Below are 16,766 nucleotides of genomic sequence, written 5' to 3'. Positions count from 1 at the left end.
CAAACAGGCTCTTAGAAGGATCCTGGGAAAATCCCGGGTGTTTTGATTTTTTTCCCCATTATTTTGGGGAAATTCAATGTATAAAAAGCACAGGCGAGAGTAGCCCCGAGTATTAATAAAAAGATGCTTCTTTCTCCGTTCCATATGGACACAGCTATTTATTTTTCCCAAATACTAGGTGTACAAAACATGTCCTGTTATTTTTCTCCAAAAAAAATATTCAGGATATATAAGAGGGTTGTATTTGTCACAGTTTGTAGTGTGTTTACTGCCAGGGCCGGACTGGGAATAGAGAAGGCCGATTACCGAATGATATCCGTGTGGCCACAAGAGGGGCAGATCAACTAAGTGTTGGCGCTATCGGCCAGGCAAGTTCCAAATGGCCACAGCGCTCCCACAGAGCCGGGTTCCAGCTCTACTTAGGTTCAATTGTTCTTTGGTTTTGCTTTCGAGAGCTTCATGCACTCAATGCCTCTCTTATTACCATACCTGGGAGCATCCAAGCTAGAGCTACCCGGTTTTTTGGGGATGCTGTTGGGTCGGGTCGGTAAGTGGTCCCTGCTGGCGTTGTAAGTGGGGGTCGTCCCACACGCTGGAGGACACCATCATTAGAAGTGGAAGATGAGCGGGGAATGCCGCGACCCGGAGTTTCTCCGCGGTGACCCAGAGAAGCGCCACTTGGCCTGGAGAGTTCCCAGATACGCTTATGACGAGAGCGACCAGCGCTGAGCGGACCATCCCATTAACTGCTTTAAAGATTTGCACCGCACCTGCTTGTTATAAATAAGTTCCTCTGTGAAGAAGTCACAATTCATCATCTACACTGATCAGAACCCACATAAAAACATGTAAAGTCCCCCCGAGGGGGTGACAGAGACGCCTGGCTGGGTTGGCACGTAATTACCCGTGTTTTTATGAGTATGAGAAGTAAAAGTCTTATATTTATGTACCTAACATACATGTGTGTGGTTTCTACCAACTGTGTCCAAAAGAAGTATGATTGAACTTCATAAATCCATGGAATATTCTATGAAGAGAAGTCACTATCCGGGAACCGATTCAGATTCAGCCCCGTATAATGCATAGTTAATGTTTTATAGTCATCTCACTGATATACATTACGCTAAGTTAAAGTCTGCATTTTACAGAAAACACATTTTTTTCGGATAATCTCCCTCTTCTTTGTTTTGACTCTATTTTTCTACATCGTCCAGGACTGTCTCCATATTGAATTACAGTCACCGGCGCTTATAATTCTGCGGGTTACAGCTGCGTGCAAGGAACAATAATACATTTTTGCATAACGTGTAATTTTAAGGACAATGTCAGGTCAAATCTATTATTGCTTTGAAAGGAACAAAACATCAGATTATTCTGCCAATTTAGAGAGATCTTCTCTAATTTTCCATGGCCCTTATCGCATCTGGCAAACAATGGATCATAATTACTTCATTAGCAACGAGGATCTCAGCTGGAAAGAGATTATTTTTTTCCCCTCTGCAGATGTGTAACGGAGATACGAGCTCCTGGTGGATTTACAAATATATATACAATGTATCGGCTGTGTCTACATTGGGTCACATTTGTCTTCTCCAGAAGGACCTCAAAAGCAGAAATCAAAGGCGTAAGCAACATTGTATCCTACCACCTTCGGGCACCCACCACGCTGACCTCAGGAGATAATGAGAATTCTTTCCAATCATAGACCACCAGGGACCACTTCTCCGGAAACCAACCTCGTTAGAACATTAAAAATGCTTCAGTGTATTTAGCCGACAAGACTCCTGTTTCGGGGACGATGCGACCTTAATCTACCTTTAAGTCTATGTTATCGACACACAATCAGCGGACACATATGTCTAGGTGCGCATGCTCTCACTGTAAATTGATATGTATAATAATTTCTGGTTGTACGCCCCATTTAACGGATCTGTAACTAGAAGAGTTTAGATAAAAGATAAAAAAAGCTATTGTTTTTAAACATATTTAAGCACCAGCAGTCATTACCCTTTGGAGTCCACCACTGACATGGTGGTAACCCATAATCATGTTTTTTTTCCCCCATTTTATTTTTAGCGTATGAAATGTTTGTAAAAATAATAAAAATAAAATGCCAAATTTTAAATCCCAATTGTCTGTACAGATATATTTTTTTTTCTTTCCAAAATGGGCATAACGTTATTTACCATAACTATTAAAATCTATATCGCATAAGAATTGTCATGGCAAATAACGTTATGCCCGTTCTTCAAATCCTTGGGTATTTTCCAATTTCGGTGTAACAATTATCGTTATTCACGTTTTATTAGCATAAGAAAACATTTTAAAACCATGGGGGGAAAAAAAAAGACACTCAGCAGAAATAGAGAACGGAATAGTCGTTACCGGGAACATCAGTGACCTTTGAAAAGAACCCGGAGGAACCGCAAGGGATTAATCACACAATGCAGCATTTCCAACAGCATTAGCCAGTGAAGGGTGATACGTAGGAAACGTCACATCTGGTCATTTTATTTTTCATAAAAGCAATTTATTTGTCCGTTAGGTATATATACCCTCAGAAGAAAGGAAGAAAGCAGTCACTTACCTGAGACGAGTGAGACTGTGTCTTTCTCCCATGAGACATAGGCCTCCACGGGGGAGGAAATAATGCACTTGAAAACTACTGCATTGCCTCTCATGGCTTTCTGGTCTTCCACACGGACCGTGTAAGCTTCCCGTAAAACTGGGTTAAAGAAACAGCAGAATGTTGGCACTAGATTGATACATTTACATTGTTGAAAGAAAGATTAGACTATCTACGGCAGATATGATGCGAGGCAGATGTGATGGTAGGCACTCAACAGAGGTCACCATACCTGAAGGTCTTTAGAAGGTCTTCTTAGTCAGAAAGACATCTTCTGAAATGTCGGAGTGCTTGGGGTTGGAGGATACTAGAGGAAATTTTGTGGGTACAAAAAACCACCTAAAACACCTTTTTTTCAGCATGATCCTGCATTAAATACGTTGGGAGTTACTGAAAGCTGCTGAGAAATTTATTATGAAAACTACATGAAATGAATAATCTTATCGTACCGTCTACGTGTCTATATATCTATTTTTATCAGTTTCTGATTTTTTTTTCTGTTTTAAACAGAATGATCCCGCTTTTTCCACAAACAGGGTGGGATTCTAGCTACTTTTGTTCATAGCTTGTTAATGGGAATGGGGCGTATGGAATTTAATAATAGGTACACAGGGAATCCAGGATCTTATCAGATCGTGGGCCACACACATTAAAAATGCACATTACATGGAAATCTGGCCAAACAGCCCACCAAAATTATCACCACTTTTCATTAAAAAAGAAAAAATGGCAATAAGCTAGAAGACCATTTATTCACATGTTTTAAGTTGTAACATAGATGTAATTCGTAAATCTGACTGTCAAAATCAACCGCATCTAGGTCTGGCTTAAATGTGCCGTTCTACTTACTCTTCCGGAAGTAAATGTGGCATTTTTAGGTTCTGTTCAATGCCCAGACCCTTCCCGGAAATAATTATTAAATCAAGTTAAATTGTGTCTCGTTCAGAATTTCTGGGACAAACGTAGACACCCATAGGCTGTTGCCATATCAGTCTCTTAAACAATTGTACATTATTTTTATGTAATAAAACCTTCAGATGAAAGAATAAAGTAACATACGGTTCTACATAACATTTAATCGAGCTTCACATGATTAAGTAGAATGTATGACCTCATTATGGATCTGCATGCTGATTGGTCACAAGTTTTCCCATTAAAGACACCAGCTACAAGTTAATATACCAGCATAATGTACATTCATAGGCTTGGTGGAAGGTCTGTCCATGCGGTCTCCTAAAATTACTAAAATCCAATAAAATTCTGTTTATTTAATAAATAACTGGGAAATCAATAAAACCAATATTACAAACCAAAGCATTCAGTTTTAATGTTTTATTATTTATTATTATTATTTTAAACGAAAATCCTAAAATCCCTGCCTTATAAAGCAAATAATAATAATCAAGAAATTAAGAAATAGTAAGGATTTTAACTTAATCTACATTTCAATACAGATCCAGCGGTTGGCATCGTAAATGGTTTACCGTCTGATCATATGTATTTACTGAGGGCGACTACTAAGAAATCAAAGCTCCAGCTGTAAATATTAAGCGTTCTATATATATCAGACGTGGGTAAAGTTTGAAAAGTGGTCTTATCGCCAAAGCAACCACTGAAATGGTCCAATCAGAATTAATTCTGCCATGGGTTGCTATGGAGATAAGAACACCTCTTAAGCCTTCTCCAGATGCTACTGTTTAAATCATTTGGTGACAGCGGCACAGTTACCCATTAAAAAAAAATTCTGTAGATCATCTGAACTTTTTTATTTTTATTTTTGTCCATTTTCTGTAGTTAAATCAATATTAAAATAAAATCTGGGAAAAAAAAATAATTAAAAAAATTATTGGCGCCTATAAAATAAAAAAAATTAAAATAAATATTTTTTTTTAATTTTGTTATATTTATTTTAAACATATTTTCCAAAAACACTCACCGGCCTTGATGTGGACATCTTGGCTCCTGATTTTCCCTGAAGGATTTTCAGCTGTGCAATAGTAAGTATTATCGTGGATTAAGTTATTAAAGCTTGAAGGAGGGAAGGGGAAAATTTGGAGAGTGCCATTGGGGTGGACGTGGCGGATCCCGGGGACATCATAGATCTCCTCGCCCGTTGCTAGGTACCATCTGAGCGTCACAGGAGGGATCCCTCCTGCCGGACAGGGCACCAGTGTCCCCGTGGTGCTTGCAAATACTACCTCTTGCAAAGATGCATTGATAAAATATAGGCTGGAATGTAGATCTTCACTGGAAACTGGGGGGGAAAAAGAAAGATTAGGGTTAAATGTAGCAGTGATTTATAGCAAAACAGGCCAAGTTCTCTAAAAAAATTACTTAGCTTCAGGAGCCATGTGTCTACCCTGCGCATGTTTAAATTCCCTTACTGTATTAGCCTCTACCACTTCTACACCTCCCCCGGGTTAGCCCCCCCATATTAAGAATTTTTACAAAAGATCATTGCATTTGTTAGATCTTTGTTAGATCAGGTTTGATCAACTGTTTTTTCGTTAGATCTACTCTAAAATAGGCAATATTACCAATCTTTTTCAGGGGGGGCTAACCCGTAGCCAGCCCCCCCTCAACAAAAATTTAAACAAAATGTTACTGATTATGATAGCTCCACGTTAGATCAGGATTGATCAGACAAAATTTTTGTTAGATCTAGTCTAATTACTGAGATATTGCATATTTAATGATGCGGGGCTTGCCCCCCCCTCAACTGAAATTTGGAAATTTTTTTATGGATTTTGGTAGATATTCGTTAGATCCGGTTAAATGAACTGGTTTTTTTTTCGTTAGATCTATCACGCAGGAGGCGGTATTCACAATCCTATTTTGTGTGTGGGGGATGGGTATACATACAAGGCTGGCCCCCCCTCAACTGAAATTTGGATTTTTTTTAATGGATTTTGGTAGATATTCGTTAGATCCGGTTAGATCAACTGTTTTTTTCGTTAGATCTATCACGCAGGAGGCAGTATTCACAATCATATTTTGTGTTCGGGGGATGGGTATACATATGGGCTGGCCCCCCCTCAACTGAAATTTTGATTGATTTTTTTTTTTATGGATTTTGGTAGATATTTGTTAGATCCGGTTAGATCAACTGTTTTTTTCGTTAGATCTACCACGCAGGAGGCGGTATTCACAATCCTATTTTGTGTGTGGGGGATGGGTATACATACATGGCTGGCCCCCCCTCAACTGAAATTTGGATTTTTTTTTATGGATTTTGGTAGATTTTCGTTAGATCCGGTAAAATCAACCAGCTCAGTATACCGGCTCTATAATTCTTCCATTTTTTTTCTTATCCGTTCCTGGTTATCCTAAATCCTTTGTTCCTGTACTTACCTACTAACGTGAGTGTCTGGGTACGTAGGAGTGTGTTAGGAGCCACACAAGTCCCAGGGTGCCTATGTCTGCGGCTCAACCATAGGGCTAAAGGCAGATTGGGTGAAAATTTCTTGATTCACTCTGCTCATACTTCAGGGCTCTGCCTGTTCTGCATCGCGGACCATTCGGAACCTGACAGGACCTGAATCCAGACAAATCAGTGTATATTGTGTTGACCCTTAGGTCAACATGTGTTGTCCTCAGGGCCGGCCCAAGGCAAAATGCCGCCTGGGGCAAATTTTAAAATGCCGCCCCCCCCCCTTTATCTACCCTTCCTCTCCCTCCGTCCCTGCCGCCCCCCCCCATTATCTACCCTTCCTCTCCCTCCATCCCCCCCCCTTGTACTTACCTTTCAGCAGTCCTTCGGCGAGTCTCCCTGTTCGGTCTCGGTGCCAGCTTGTAATGCTGAGCGCCGGAAATCTTCCTGCACTCAGCATTACAAGCCGGCACCGAGACCGAACAGGGAGACTCGCTGCAGAGGAGAGTGAGAGGGGCGCCGAGCGGGGACTGACAGCTTGGTAAGCGAAAACCACTCGGCGCCCCTTTCTCTCTTTCGCTTTAAAAAAAAAAAAAAAAAGGGCTTGGGGCGGCAAAGTGCCGCCCCTTCAAAAGTGCCGCCTGGAGCGGTTGCCCCACTTGGCTCCATTGTCGGGCCGGCCCTGGTTGTCCTGTTGTCCAGGACTCAGTAATGTATCTATATCTAGAAAGAACACAACTTTCAAAGCCATTGTCATTACTTTAGTGTTGTTGCCGGATTCTAAATGAGGTCCTTGACTTTTTCAATAAAAATGCATGTACACAGACCTAAAAAAAAAAGGAGCAGTTTTCTTTTTTATTTTTTTAAAACAGTTTAATTAGTATAAAAGAACTAAATATTAAAGTTATTTGCATGGCCTAAAACACAACTGAGTAAATACTGTAGAAAAAAAACGTGCAGTGCTTTTACAGCAATGTCTAAAAATGGAAACATGAAACATCTTGAACATGCGTAGTAAATGCCCATAGTGTACAAATCATATCTAATTTGGAAAATCAGAAAAACATTGTTTTGGTGTATGTAAACCAACACGTAGCTCAATTAAGAGGTGTGGGCCACATTTACATCCCATTGTAGCATGTTTATTGCATTTATATGAAAATGGTCTATGAATGACCTTAGATTAACTTTATAAAGAGTGTTTAAAACTATGTCTTACATCATTTGTTACCAGGGCCGGCCGAAGACTTAACGCCGCCTGGGGCGAAGTTTAAAATGCCGCCCCCCGCCGATGCCGGGGGGGGGCGGCATTATCTACCCCCCCGGTAGTTACTCTTAAACAGTCCTGCGGCGAGTCTCCCTGTGCTGCCACGGTGCCGGCTTGTAATGCTGAGCGCCGGAAATTCGCGTCACTTCCGGCGCTCTGCATTACAAGCCGGCACCGAGACCGAACAGGGAAACTCGCCGCAGAGGAGAGAGAGAGGGGCGCCGAGCGGGTAAGCGAAAATCACTCGGTGCCCCTCTCTCTCTCCTCCGCTTCAAAAAAAACAAAAAAAAAAACGCTTGGGGCGGCAAAGTGCCGCCCCTTCTGAAGTGCCGCCTGGGGCAATTGCCCCAGTCGGCCCCATTGTAGGGCCGGCCCTGTTTGTTACATCTGTTATGTTAAAAGAAAAAGCTACACTTTAACATAGACAACTACCCAGGGCCGGCCCGACAATGGAGCCAAGTGGGGCAACCGCTCCAGGCGGCACTTTTGAAGGGGCGGCACTTTGCCGCCCCAAGCCCTTTTTTTTTTAAAAAAGCGAAAGAGAGAGAAAGGGGCGCCGAGTGGTTTTCGCTTACCAAGCTGTCAGTACCGCTCGGCGCCCCTCTCTCTCTCCTCTGCGGCGAGTCTCCTTGTTCGGTCTCGGTGCCGGCTTGTAATGCTGAGTGCCGGAAGATTTCCTCATAGCCGGCACCGAGACCGAACAGGGAGACTCGCCGCAGGACTGCTGAAAGGTAAGTACAAGGGGGGGGGGGTGGAGGGAGAGGAAGGGTAGATAATGGGGGGGGGGGGCGGCAGGGACGGAGGGAGAGGAAGGGTAGATAAGGGGGGGGGGCGGCATTTTAAAATTCGCCCCAGGCGGCATTTTGCCTTGGGCCGGCCCTGCAACTACCTCTGAAAGTCCACATACTTTGTTTGGGTCAACCGTTTTTACAGTGCGCACCATATCATCGTATACCTCCCAAAAATTGTCTTTTCTTGTACAACGTGAAATGTAATGGCCTCCTTGAACATGCATTATAACTGCCCCTAGTGTGTAAACCATGCCTGATATGGTCACCTCGTTAGGAAATTCAGAGAGCCATTGCTTTGTTGTTGGTGAACCAACACGTGGCTCGATTATGAGATGCGGTCCAGGTTTACAGATCATTGTAGTACGTTGGTTGCAATTGGGTGAACAGGGTCTGTTAACGACCTTAGAGGAACTTTGCAAAGCACGCTCACAACCATGTCTTAGATCATTTGTGTTGATCGGTCAAAAGATATTGCATTTTTCTTGGTTATTTTTACATGCTGCATTTTGACATGGAAATGTTTCAGTTGCACTGGGAATGTTTTTTAAAAACATTTGAATTGTATTGCCAATGTAATCTTCTTATATTCACGCTAATAATTCCACCAGGAAGTGTGAGGCTTGGGTAAACTTCCAGTAACAACTGTGCTCTCTTTTTGTACATGTTTTGATTTGAACCAAATTCAACAAAGTACTTAACAACATCAAGAAATGGCTTTTCCGAATTATTTAAGACGTTTCTGTACAATTCATAATCAACATACATGGTGGACACACTATGTAGCAGAGAATCAAATGGGCAAGTATTATGGACCTTATATATGTTATTATTTATTTTGATTGTATTCAAGATACTTCCCCTCTGCAGGACACCTAAAGGTTTTCGGATGGAAGGGTCATCAATTATTTGGCAGATATTTGGATTGTGAATACCGCCTCCTGCGTGGTAGATCTAACGAAAAAAAACAGTTGATCTAACCGGATCTAACGAATATCTACCAAAATCCATTAAAAAATCCAAATTTCAGTGGAGGGGGGGCTAACCCGGGGGAGGTCACTTCTACTGGGAGGCTGTTCCACTTATATACCAGCATCTCCAGAAAGTAAACCTTCCTTACATCTAAGCCTCTAATCCTCTACTTTTAGATTGGGAACCGTTGTGACCGGTAGCAATTATCTTCTAGAAGAAGAAGAACGTGTTTCATTTACATGATCTTTACATTCATTTTAGGGCTGTAGGACCCTGCGATACCCTCAAACATTCTGGGGTCCTAGAAAATCATCAAGTCCGGCCACTGTTGTACAAACGGAATGCAAGACTCCTTACAGAAAAGCAAGGAGGAATGTTCTCCATCCTGAAGGTCTACTGATTATCAAATATCCTGGGTTTTTTTCCTCCCCTCCACCCTTTTCTCTGATAAGTTGGCTGTAATAACAGCAATAAACACAGAGCAAGGAACCTGCTTCCTGAAATTAGAGATCGTGATCCGACTTGTCAGATCAATTGGGTCTTTGTTGATCCAACGGACTCGATGCCACGGCGGGGCAGACGCCTCGTGACAATATTAAGATTTTCCCCCAAAAAGGGAATGGTTTTTAACGTAGTCATCTCTAGAACTCAAGACACAGGGTTATAGTTTATATACACACACAGAAACACTATCATTCAAACAGTTTGGGGTCACTTAGAACTTTTCTTTGTTTTTGAAAGAAACGCTAATTTTGTCAATTAAAATAACATGAAATGGATGAGAAATCCAGCGCAGACGGGGTTAATGTTTTAAATGACTATTGTAGCCGGAAACGGCTGATTGTTAATGGGATCTCTTCATTGGCGTACAAAGGCCCTTTATCACTCCCATCACTCCTGTGTTCCAATGGCCCTTTATCACTCCCATCACTCCTGTGTCCCAATGGCCCTTTATCACTCCCATCACTCCTGTGTTCCAATGGCCCTTTATCACTCCCATCATTCCTGTGTTCCAATGGCCCTTTATCACTCCCATCACTCCTGTGTTCCAACGGCCCTTTATCACTCCCATCACTCCTGTGTCCCAATGGCCCTTTATCACTCCCATCACTCCTGTGTCCCAATGGCCCTTTATCACTCCCATCACTCCTGTGTCCCAATGGCCCTCTATCACTCCCTGTGTTCGCTGATCCAAGTTTAAAAGGCTAATTGATGGTTAGAAAACCCTTTTGCAATTATGTTATAGCCAGAAATGCCCTTGTTTTCTAGGAAAAGAGCTAAGTGACCCCCAAACTTTTAAACTTTATATATTTTTTGGCCGAAAAAAGGCTTTATAGATTAGCAAATAAACTCAGCAGATGTCGCTTTGAAATAAAAAATTACTTTCCCCCATAGCCTCGGTTTTGTGATTTCATCTATAGGAAAACACTAAAGGGGAATGATCCTAGCTTCTTGTTGGCTGCTATAAAATAAGATAAATGGATCATTTAATGAAGCATTTAAATAAATTGCACTTTTTTACATGTACTAAATGTTCATATAGGTGGAAATATGTCATCCAAACTGTCAGGAATTAAAATGTATAAGTCCTTGTGCCATTCTTCTTCTTTTTATATATAAAATTCTATGTAAGGTTTGAGGGAGCAGCCATTTTGTTTTTGCCCCACATCTCAAACCTGCTTTCTGATAACACTACTTTTTATTGATTTGACGTGTAATCTACATGGTCAAAAATATATAATGAGTTAATGATATGTTTTTGACCTTGTGGCTTATACATCAAACCAATAAAAATAAAATATATATAATAAAGCGTGTTTATTTCAGATTCATGGCCGTTCTGCCTCAGTCTCCTAGGAGAAAGAAATGGCTGCCTCTGGCAACTGCAGCAATTGGAAATACTGAGGTTGTCGAATTTGGCAGGGGTAGCACATCAACATTTGACGGCATATAAGAACCATTCAGACCCCTTCGTCCGTAAAAAACCTCAACCTTTCATCCTTAGCCTTGTTTTACAGCGTCAGGTACGACCTTCCCGTCCCGCACCAGGACGTTACATCTTCCGGTTGGCAACCCATGCAATGTATAGGTGACCCAGAAAATAGCTCTTGGTGGTCACCCGAATTAAGGGTCCCAGATGCCGGCCACGCAGATTGTGATTTTTTTTTGATTCATAATACAATCAGAAAGCCAATATGGAGACCTTATCAGCAAAGTGTCTTCTGTCGCAGGGCTGCTATTTTGATGGGTTCTAGGGTTTTCATAGGAATCTGTATATTGTATTATTTATATATATATATATATATATATATATATATATATATATATATATAGACATATATAGAGTGGCGTCGATGGCTAGCAAGATTACCTATAAAAAATATATATAAATATAAATATACATTTATGGTTTATTGTCCTCAAGAGTATGCTGGATACCTTCATGAGAATAAGTGAGATGGGGGGGGGTTTGACCGGGGCCGGGGTATCTATAGGGAATAAGGGATGTGTTTGGTTCTACTCTTTGTGACATGTCTCTGTCCATAAACACAAGCAAGATCACGCAAGCCGCAAAAAAATGCATCGTAGTAACGCAGGGAATCCATAATGCCGGTTAAATTATTAATGTTCCTTTCAGTGAGGGTATTCTGGATTGTTCACGCACTGTGGGGCGGAATAATGTGCATGAATGATGGGCTTGACTTAACCTGTCACCTAAGCATAGCTTGGATCCTACAGATGGAAAGCAAGTTTGACCTATAAATTATAATAATAATATTATAATATATTATTATTAAATATATAATTATTATTAAATATTATTTTTATTATTATTTTTACTATTATTATGTTTTAAGGTGGTGGAGCACATACCACCGATATGAAAAGATATGCCTATTCAGATTAGCTTATGTCCCTGATAGCAGGGCCAGACCCCCCCATAGGACCCCTAGGCACGCATTGTGTGTATATTAAAATAATTCAACCCCAAATGAGTGCTCCCCAAACCAAAGCCTTTTTTACTTAAATTCTGACTTAATAGTATAAACAGAATGTAATTTATTTGAAATAATATTTTCCCAAAGATCTAATATTTGTCCAGGAGGTCAGCTGTCCCGTCAAACGGAATATGAGATCATTTTGACACCAAGCTTTTCCCCGCAGCAAAATGAGATGGCATTGTATAGCGAAGCCTTCCTCGTGTCCTCGGATAACTCGTCCTTCGGAAGGTGCATTGTCTCTGTCGCTAAATAGTGTGAATGTTGTTATATCGAGGGTTACGGGTACGATATCCCGAGAACTGAAATATCCAGAATCTAAGACGAGACCAACGACTGATTAAGGTCTGAGTCTTTACAGCAGGAGAAACGGGTCACTAGACGGGGGCCGAATGGGGCCGATCTGCCGGCAGGTTCTATGTTTCATTTTGGGTTAGTCATGGTGTGATTTTTAATTGTCTTCCTTACTTACCCCTTTTAGTGCATGTGCTATGTTCACCCCTCTAAGTATTATGAGTTGCCATCGCGTGACGCTGTAATGAAACGTTGCGCTACACGATGCGTTTGCTAATAAGACTTCACAAAATTAGCAAACAGCTAACACAATTTCTCAATAATTGCGAAGTGTTATTAGCAAACTGCTAATGCATTCTAACATTGACTTGTCTGCGATCCCACATGAGCAGCAACTGTTAAGTAAACTGGGACCATTCTTTCAATCTGTAACCTCCCCCTCCCCCAATCGCGGTAAAGCGAGAGAAGCGGAGAATTTTCTTTCCGTGAATCCTCCGTAAGAATAGAATTTGGACAGAAATAACACGGAAAAATAGTTTCAGGGACAGAAGACCCAAAACGTCATTCCACCACATTAGCTGTACTGCAGGATAGGCCGTCTACGATCCAAGAATTCTCAGCCTATATAAAGAGACCTACACGGGTCGGAGGATGAGAGACCTTGTAGAACTTCTCCTCCGGGAGACGCTAGTCCTTCCTATGTCCAGAAGACATGTTTTAAGTAATTTCAGCCCTTATTAGATACTTTGTATATCATAGTTCTCATTACACATAGATTATGGTCCTGGGAAGACATCAGAAGACTAAGTTGGCCAAGTTGCTTCCCCAGATCCTGGCCCAGAGGAACGTGCCCTGCTTTTCCATGGGTTTGTAACAACTGCAGCAACCTTTACATGAGCTACATTACTGCATTCCAGGAGGAATAGACGGATGAAGTGCTGGATAATCCATAAGGTTTGTGCCAAGAGGACCTCAAGCACTGATGGACAATGTGGTCGCATAGCGGTAGCCCCATTGTGGAGATAGAAGACGGGAGCTCTGTTATTTATTAAAACTATACCAAATTGAAAGGTATAATAATTCAGCTCATGCGGGAAGCCATCGCTTTGAAAATGTCCAATTCTTGGAGTTCCAAACAGACCCCAATGAGCTTAATACCAAAGGCAGCTTCTCTTTTAAGGGACACTTTCACCATCGTATTTTGTGTAGCCCGTTTCTCAAAAACGTTACTATTTCTTTAAGACACAAGACTCTATCTAGCACCATTTTCCTCTGTAATTCCATCCATTTTTGGAACTATATGAAGACGGGACCCAATTACAAATAATTAAAAATATGTCAAAAAGAAAAAACACAGTTTGGCTCAATATACCTTTTATGACATGTAGTTTATAGGAGGGGGGGGGGGACAAATCCTCCTATGAATACGAAAGTTAATTTCTGGCTGTTTGGAACAAAACGTTTTTTAAAATTCAAAACAACCTCGAAAACTCAAAGATCGACACACGATCCTTCCTCCAAGAAGGTGCAGGTGCAGTGGCTCTGAGACGTCCAATTCATTAAAGGTCCCAACGAACCTATTTATTAGGGTCACACTCTTCGTTTTGCATTCGCCACGTGCATCTTCCACAACACATGGCGATAAATAAAAAACCTCAATGGTCTCTTTGTAAGCGACAAAGTATACCATTAACATATATTAAATAAATAACTAGGGATAACGACTCAAAGAACTGATCGTTCAGTCCAAGTGCCAATGAACCACTTGTTTTATCTCTTCAAATGTAAATTTGGAAGACGGGCTTTAAAATATAAATATAAGTTAAAAAAAGAGAGCTATTCATACCAGGAGTGAGGGAAATGGGTATTCAATTGCAAAAAAAAATAAAAATGGATTTTTTAAAAAAATTGGGCTAGAATAAAAATAATAACTTTGTATTTCTGTAAAATTATGCTGCATGGAGGTTTTCAAATCTTGGATAATCGGTGCTTTCTATCGGTTGTAATCTGCATTATAAAAACACCGCTCTTCCACGTGGAAATATATAATAATAATAATAACATTCCCTGCCAGTTGGAAAATCACCAACGTAAATTAAATAATTTCCTTCAAAACTGCAATAATTTATAATAATAATTTACTTTTTTATTTATTTTTCTGGACCACTATTTAGTCGACATATTATTTAAATCCAATAAAAAACTTTTATTTCCAATAAAACTTGATTCCTAACCCAAAATCGTTGTCAAAGAGAGAGAGACAAAAAATAGATTCGAGCAAATGTATTATTACCCAATTGTTACTTTTTTCTCATCTAAAAATATTCATATTTTGTATTATTAAAAACAGCCCATTGTGAAACTTTGATGCCCGATAATATTTCATTAAAACCTGTAGTTTTTTTGTAAAATATTTGCTATTGGCCCAAAGCATGGCTTAATACACAGAATGACTGTATTCTGTCCCTATTCATCCCGTTTCCATGTTTTCCACAGAATCAGTCCTGCTTCCCAAATAAAACATTTTCATTGAATATTTATAGCATTAATGATCTAATTAACTCCCGGTGGGGATATATATCATGTAATCTATTATAATGATTTCCACGTATTTTGTTTGAAGAGGTTGTTCCGCAGATATGAGAAAAATCATTTGTTTAGGTAAAAAAAAAAAATAATAATAAAAAAAATATATATATATATCTATCTATATATAGATATATATATTCAATTAAATTCCACATCCTTCTGTGCTATTTCTAAGATAAACAGGGATAAAAATGCCTGCACCATCCTGAACTATGGGCGAGTACAGAGGCAAGTGCTTGCATATCATCTATTTGTGGCAATGGTGCTTAAGATTTAGTAGTCTTGGTGGCAAGACTACCCATCTTTTGGCCACAGGGCCTAGGGGTATGTGTGGCATGCAGATTTTCCCCATTATATGGCCATATGCTAGCCATGGAAAAAGGGCTGCCACACTTTGTCCCCCAAACTGATCCACGTAACTTGGAGCGCCGAGAAAGCCCATTCGACCGTTTGGAAAGACAGACAAAATCTAGGCACACGGTCTCCATCTCCTTAGAGCTGAACTAATACTTCAGAACAAAGATGGTTCATCAACACCGTGGGTGTCAGGCACTAGGTTGCGATCGCATGTAAGAAGATCCATGCAAGACTCTGCATTGGTGGTTTTGCTCCCAGTACGTTATGGTTGATACCTCTGCTTGAATGCAGGTGACCCAATAAAGTGTATCTTTAAATAATGAAAAGTCGACGTTCCCGCGAGGACCGGTATTAGAGCCAGTTGGTTAACACACTTGGTGAGTCACTATATAGGAATTTTTCGCAACGGGCTATTAGAGGGTTAATATTCCAAGAGTCTCGGGGTCGGCTCGTTTAGATACGGCCACGCTCCCTTCACAAGCTGAAACCAATCCAATATCCCTAACATTATCACATGAAGAAACGCAGGTAGCAAAGCGCTGCCGGGGGTGTGTGTGGAATCCGTGGAGGTCTTACACCGGGGGCTGCATAACACAAAAAATTTAATTAAAAAAAAAAAAATGTTTGCTTTTTGATATTTTTTTCAGCGGGATGGTGCGGTTCCAAAAAAAATAAGTAACAAAGTGTCGGTTGTTTAGGTCGGAGACTCTCTGGTACTCAATGGGTTAAGCCAGTAACGCTATAGGCAAGTCACACATTAAAGGCAATTCACACCGCTCCGGCGCGTATGGGGGAGACGTATACATAATGCTTCTGTGTCTGTACTCTACCACCTCAGCTGGGAGGCCGTTCCATTTATCTACCTCTTGTTTTTTGGCCAGGGCTCTTAGTACAGTACACATAGACCTTAATAATGTTATTGTCTTGCTGGGGGGGGGGTGCAAAGGACACTGCACGCCCAGTCTTGTGTTAATACGCTAGTGGCCATCATGGAAACTTAATGCACTTATTGGGGAGGTTAAAATGACCCCTCCTGTGGTATAGACATACGGTGGGTGTAGTTATTGCTTAATCTGTTATTTAGGTGACAGATCCCATTTTAAAATACACATTTATTAACATTCCTTGGATTTTAAAGCCGGCTGACATGTAGATATTAACGCTTCACGCTTACGCTTTAATCGCCTTGTTTTAAAAAAGTGTAAAAGAACAAAGGAAAGCAAAAAAAAAAGACAAATCATTCGGTGACAGGGAGAGATCGGCCCTCTTCTTAAAGCTGTCTGATAAATTATATGTTTTATTGAAATATATTCTGTGTTACTCGGCAAAGAAAAAAAGATTCCAGAAGCCGTCGGAGAGAAAGCAGAGATCTGATGAATGTGAGAATCCAGCGATTGTGACGCAGAACGCGCCGCGCGGCCTCGCTAACGAACAATGCATAGTAAAGTACTCTGACTTGGCACAGGAAGTTAATACGACTGCTCTCTTATTATACATATACGTG

General features: G+C 40.7%; 1 protein-coding gene across 1 annotated transcript in view; it reads right to left on the bottom strand.

Annotated features, from left to right (window-relative positions):
• The window catches only part of LOC149281451 (cell adhesion molecule DSCAM-like), a 196,343-nt gene that overhangs the window by 166,569 nt on the left and 13,008 nt on the right, over nt 1–16,766 (bottom strand). Inside the window, exons 2-3 of the mRNA XM_089499302.1 lie at nt 4,563–4,880; nt 2,588–2,725 (exon numbers count right to left, since the gene is read on the bottom strand). Of these exons, the coding sequence (XP_089355428.1) occupies nt 2,588–2,725; nt 4,563–4,880 (456 nt within the window). The remainder of the gene's footprint in view (nt 1–2,587; nt 2,726–4,562; nt 4,881–16,766) is intronic.

Source organism: Sceloporus occidentalis, unplaced genomic scaffold, assembly GCF_023333645.1.
Source record: "Sceloporus occidentalis isolate IW3139 unplaced genomic scaffold, rSceOcc1.0.p SCAF_132, whole genome shotgun sequence".
Lineage (NCBI taxonomy): Eukaryota > Metazoa > Chordata > Lepidosauria > Squamata > Phrynosomatidae > Sceloporus > Sceloporus occidentalis.
This window is presented reverse-complemented; position numbering and strand designations above follow the sequence as displayed.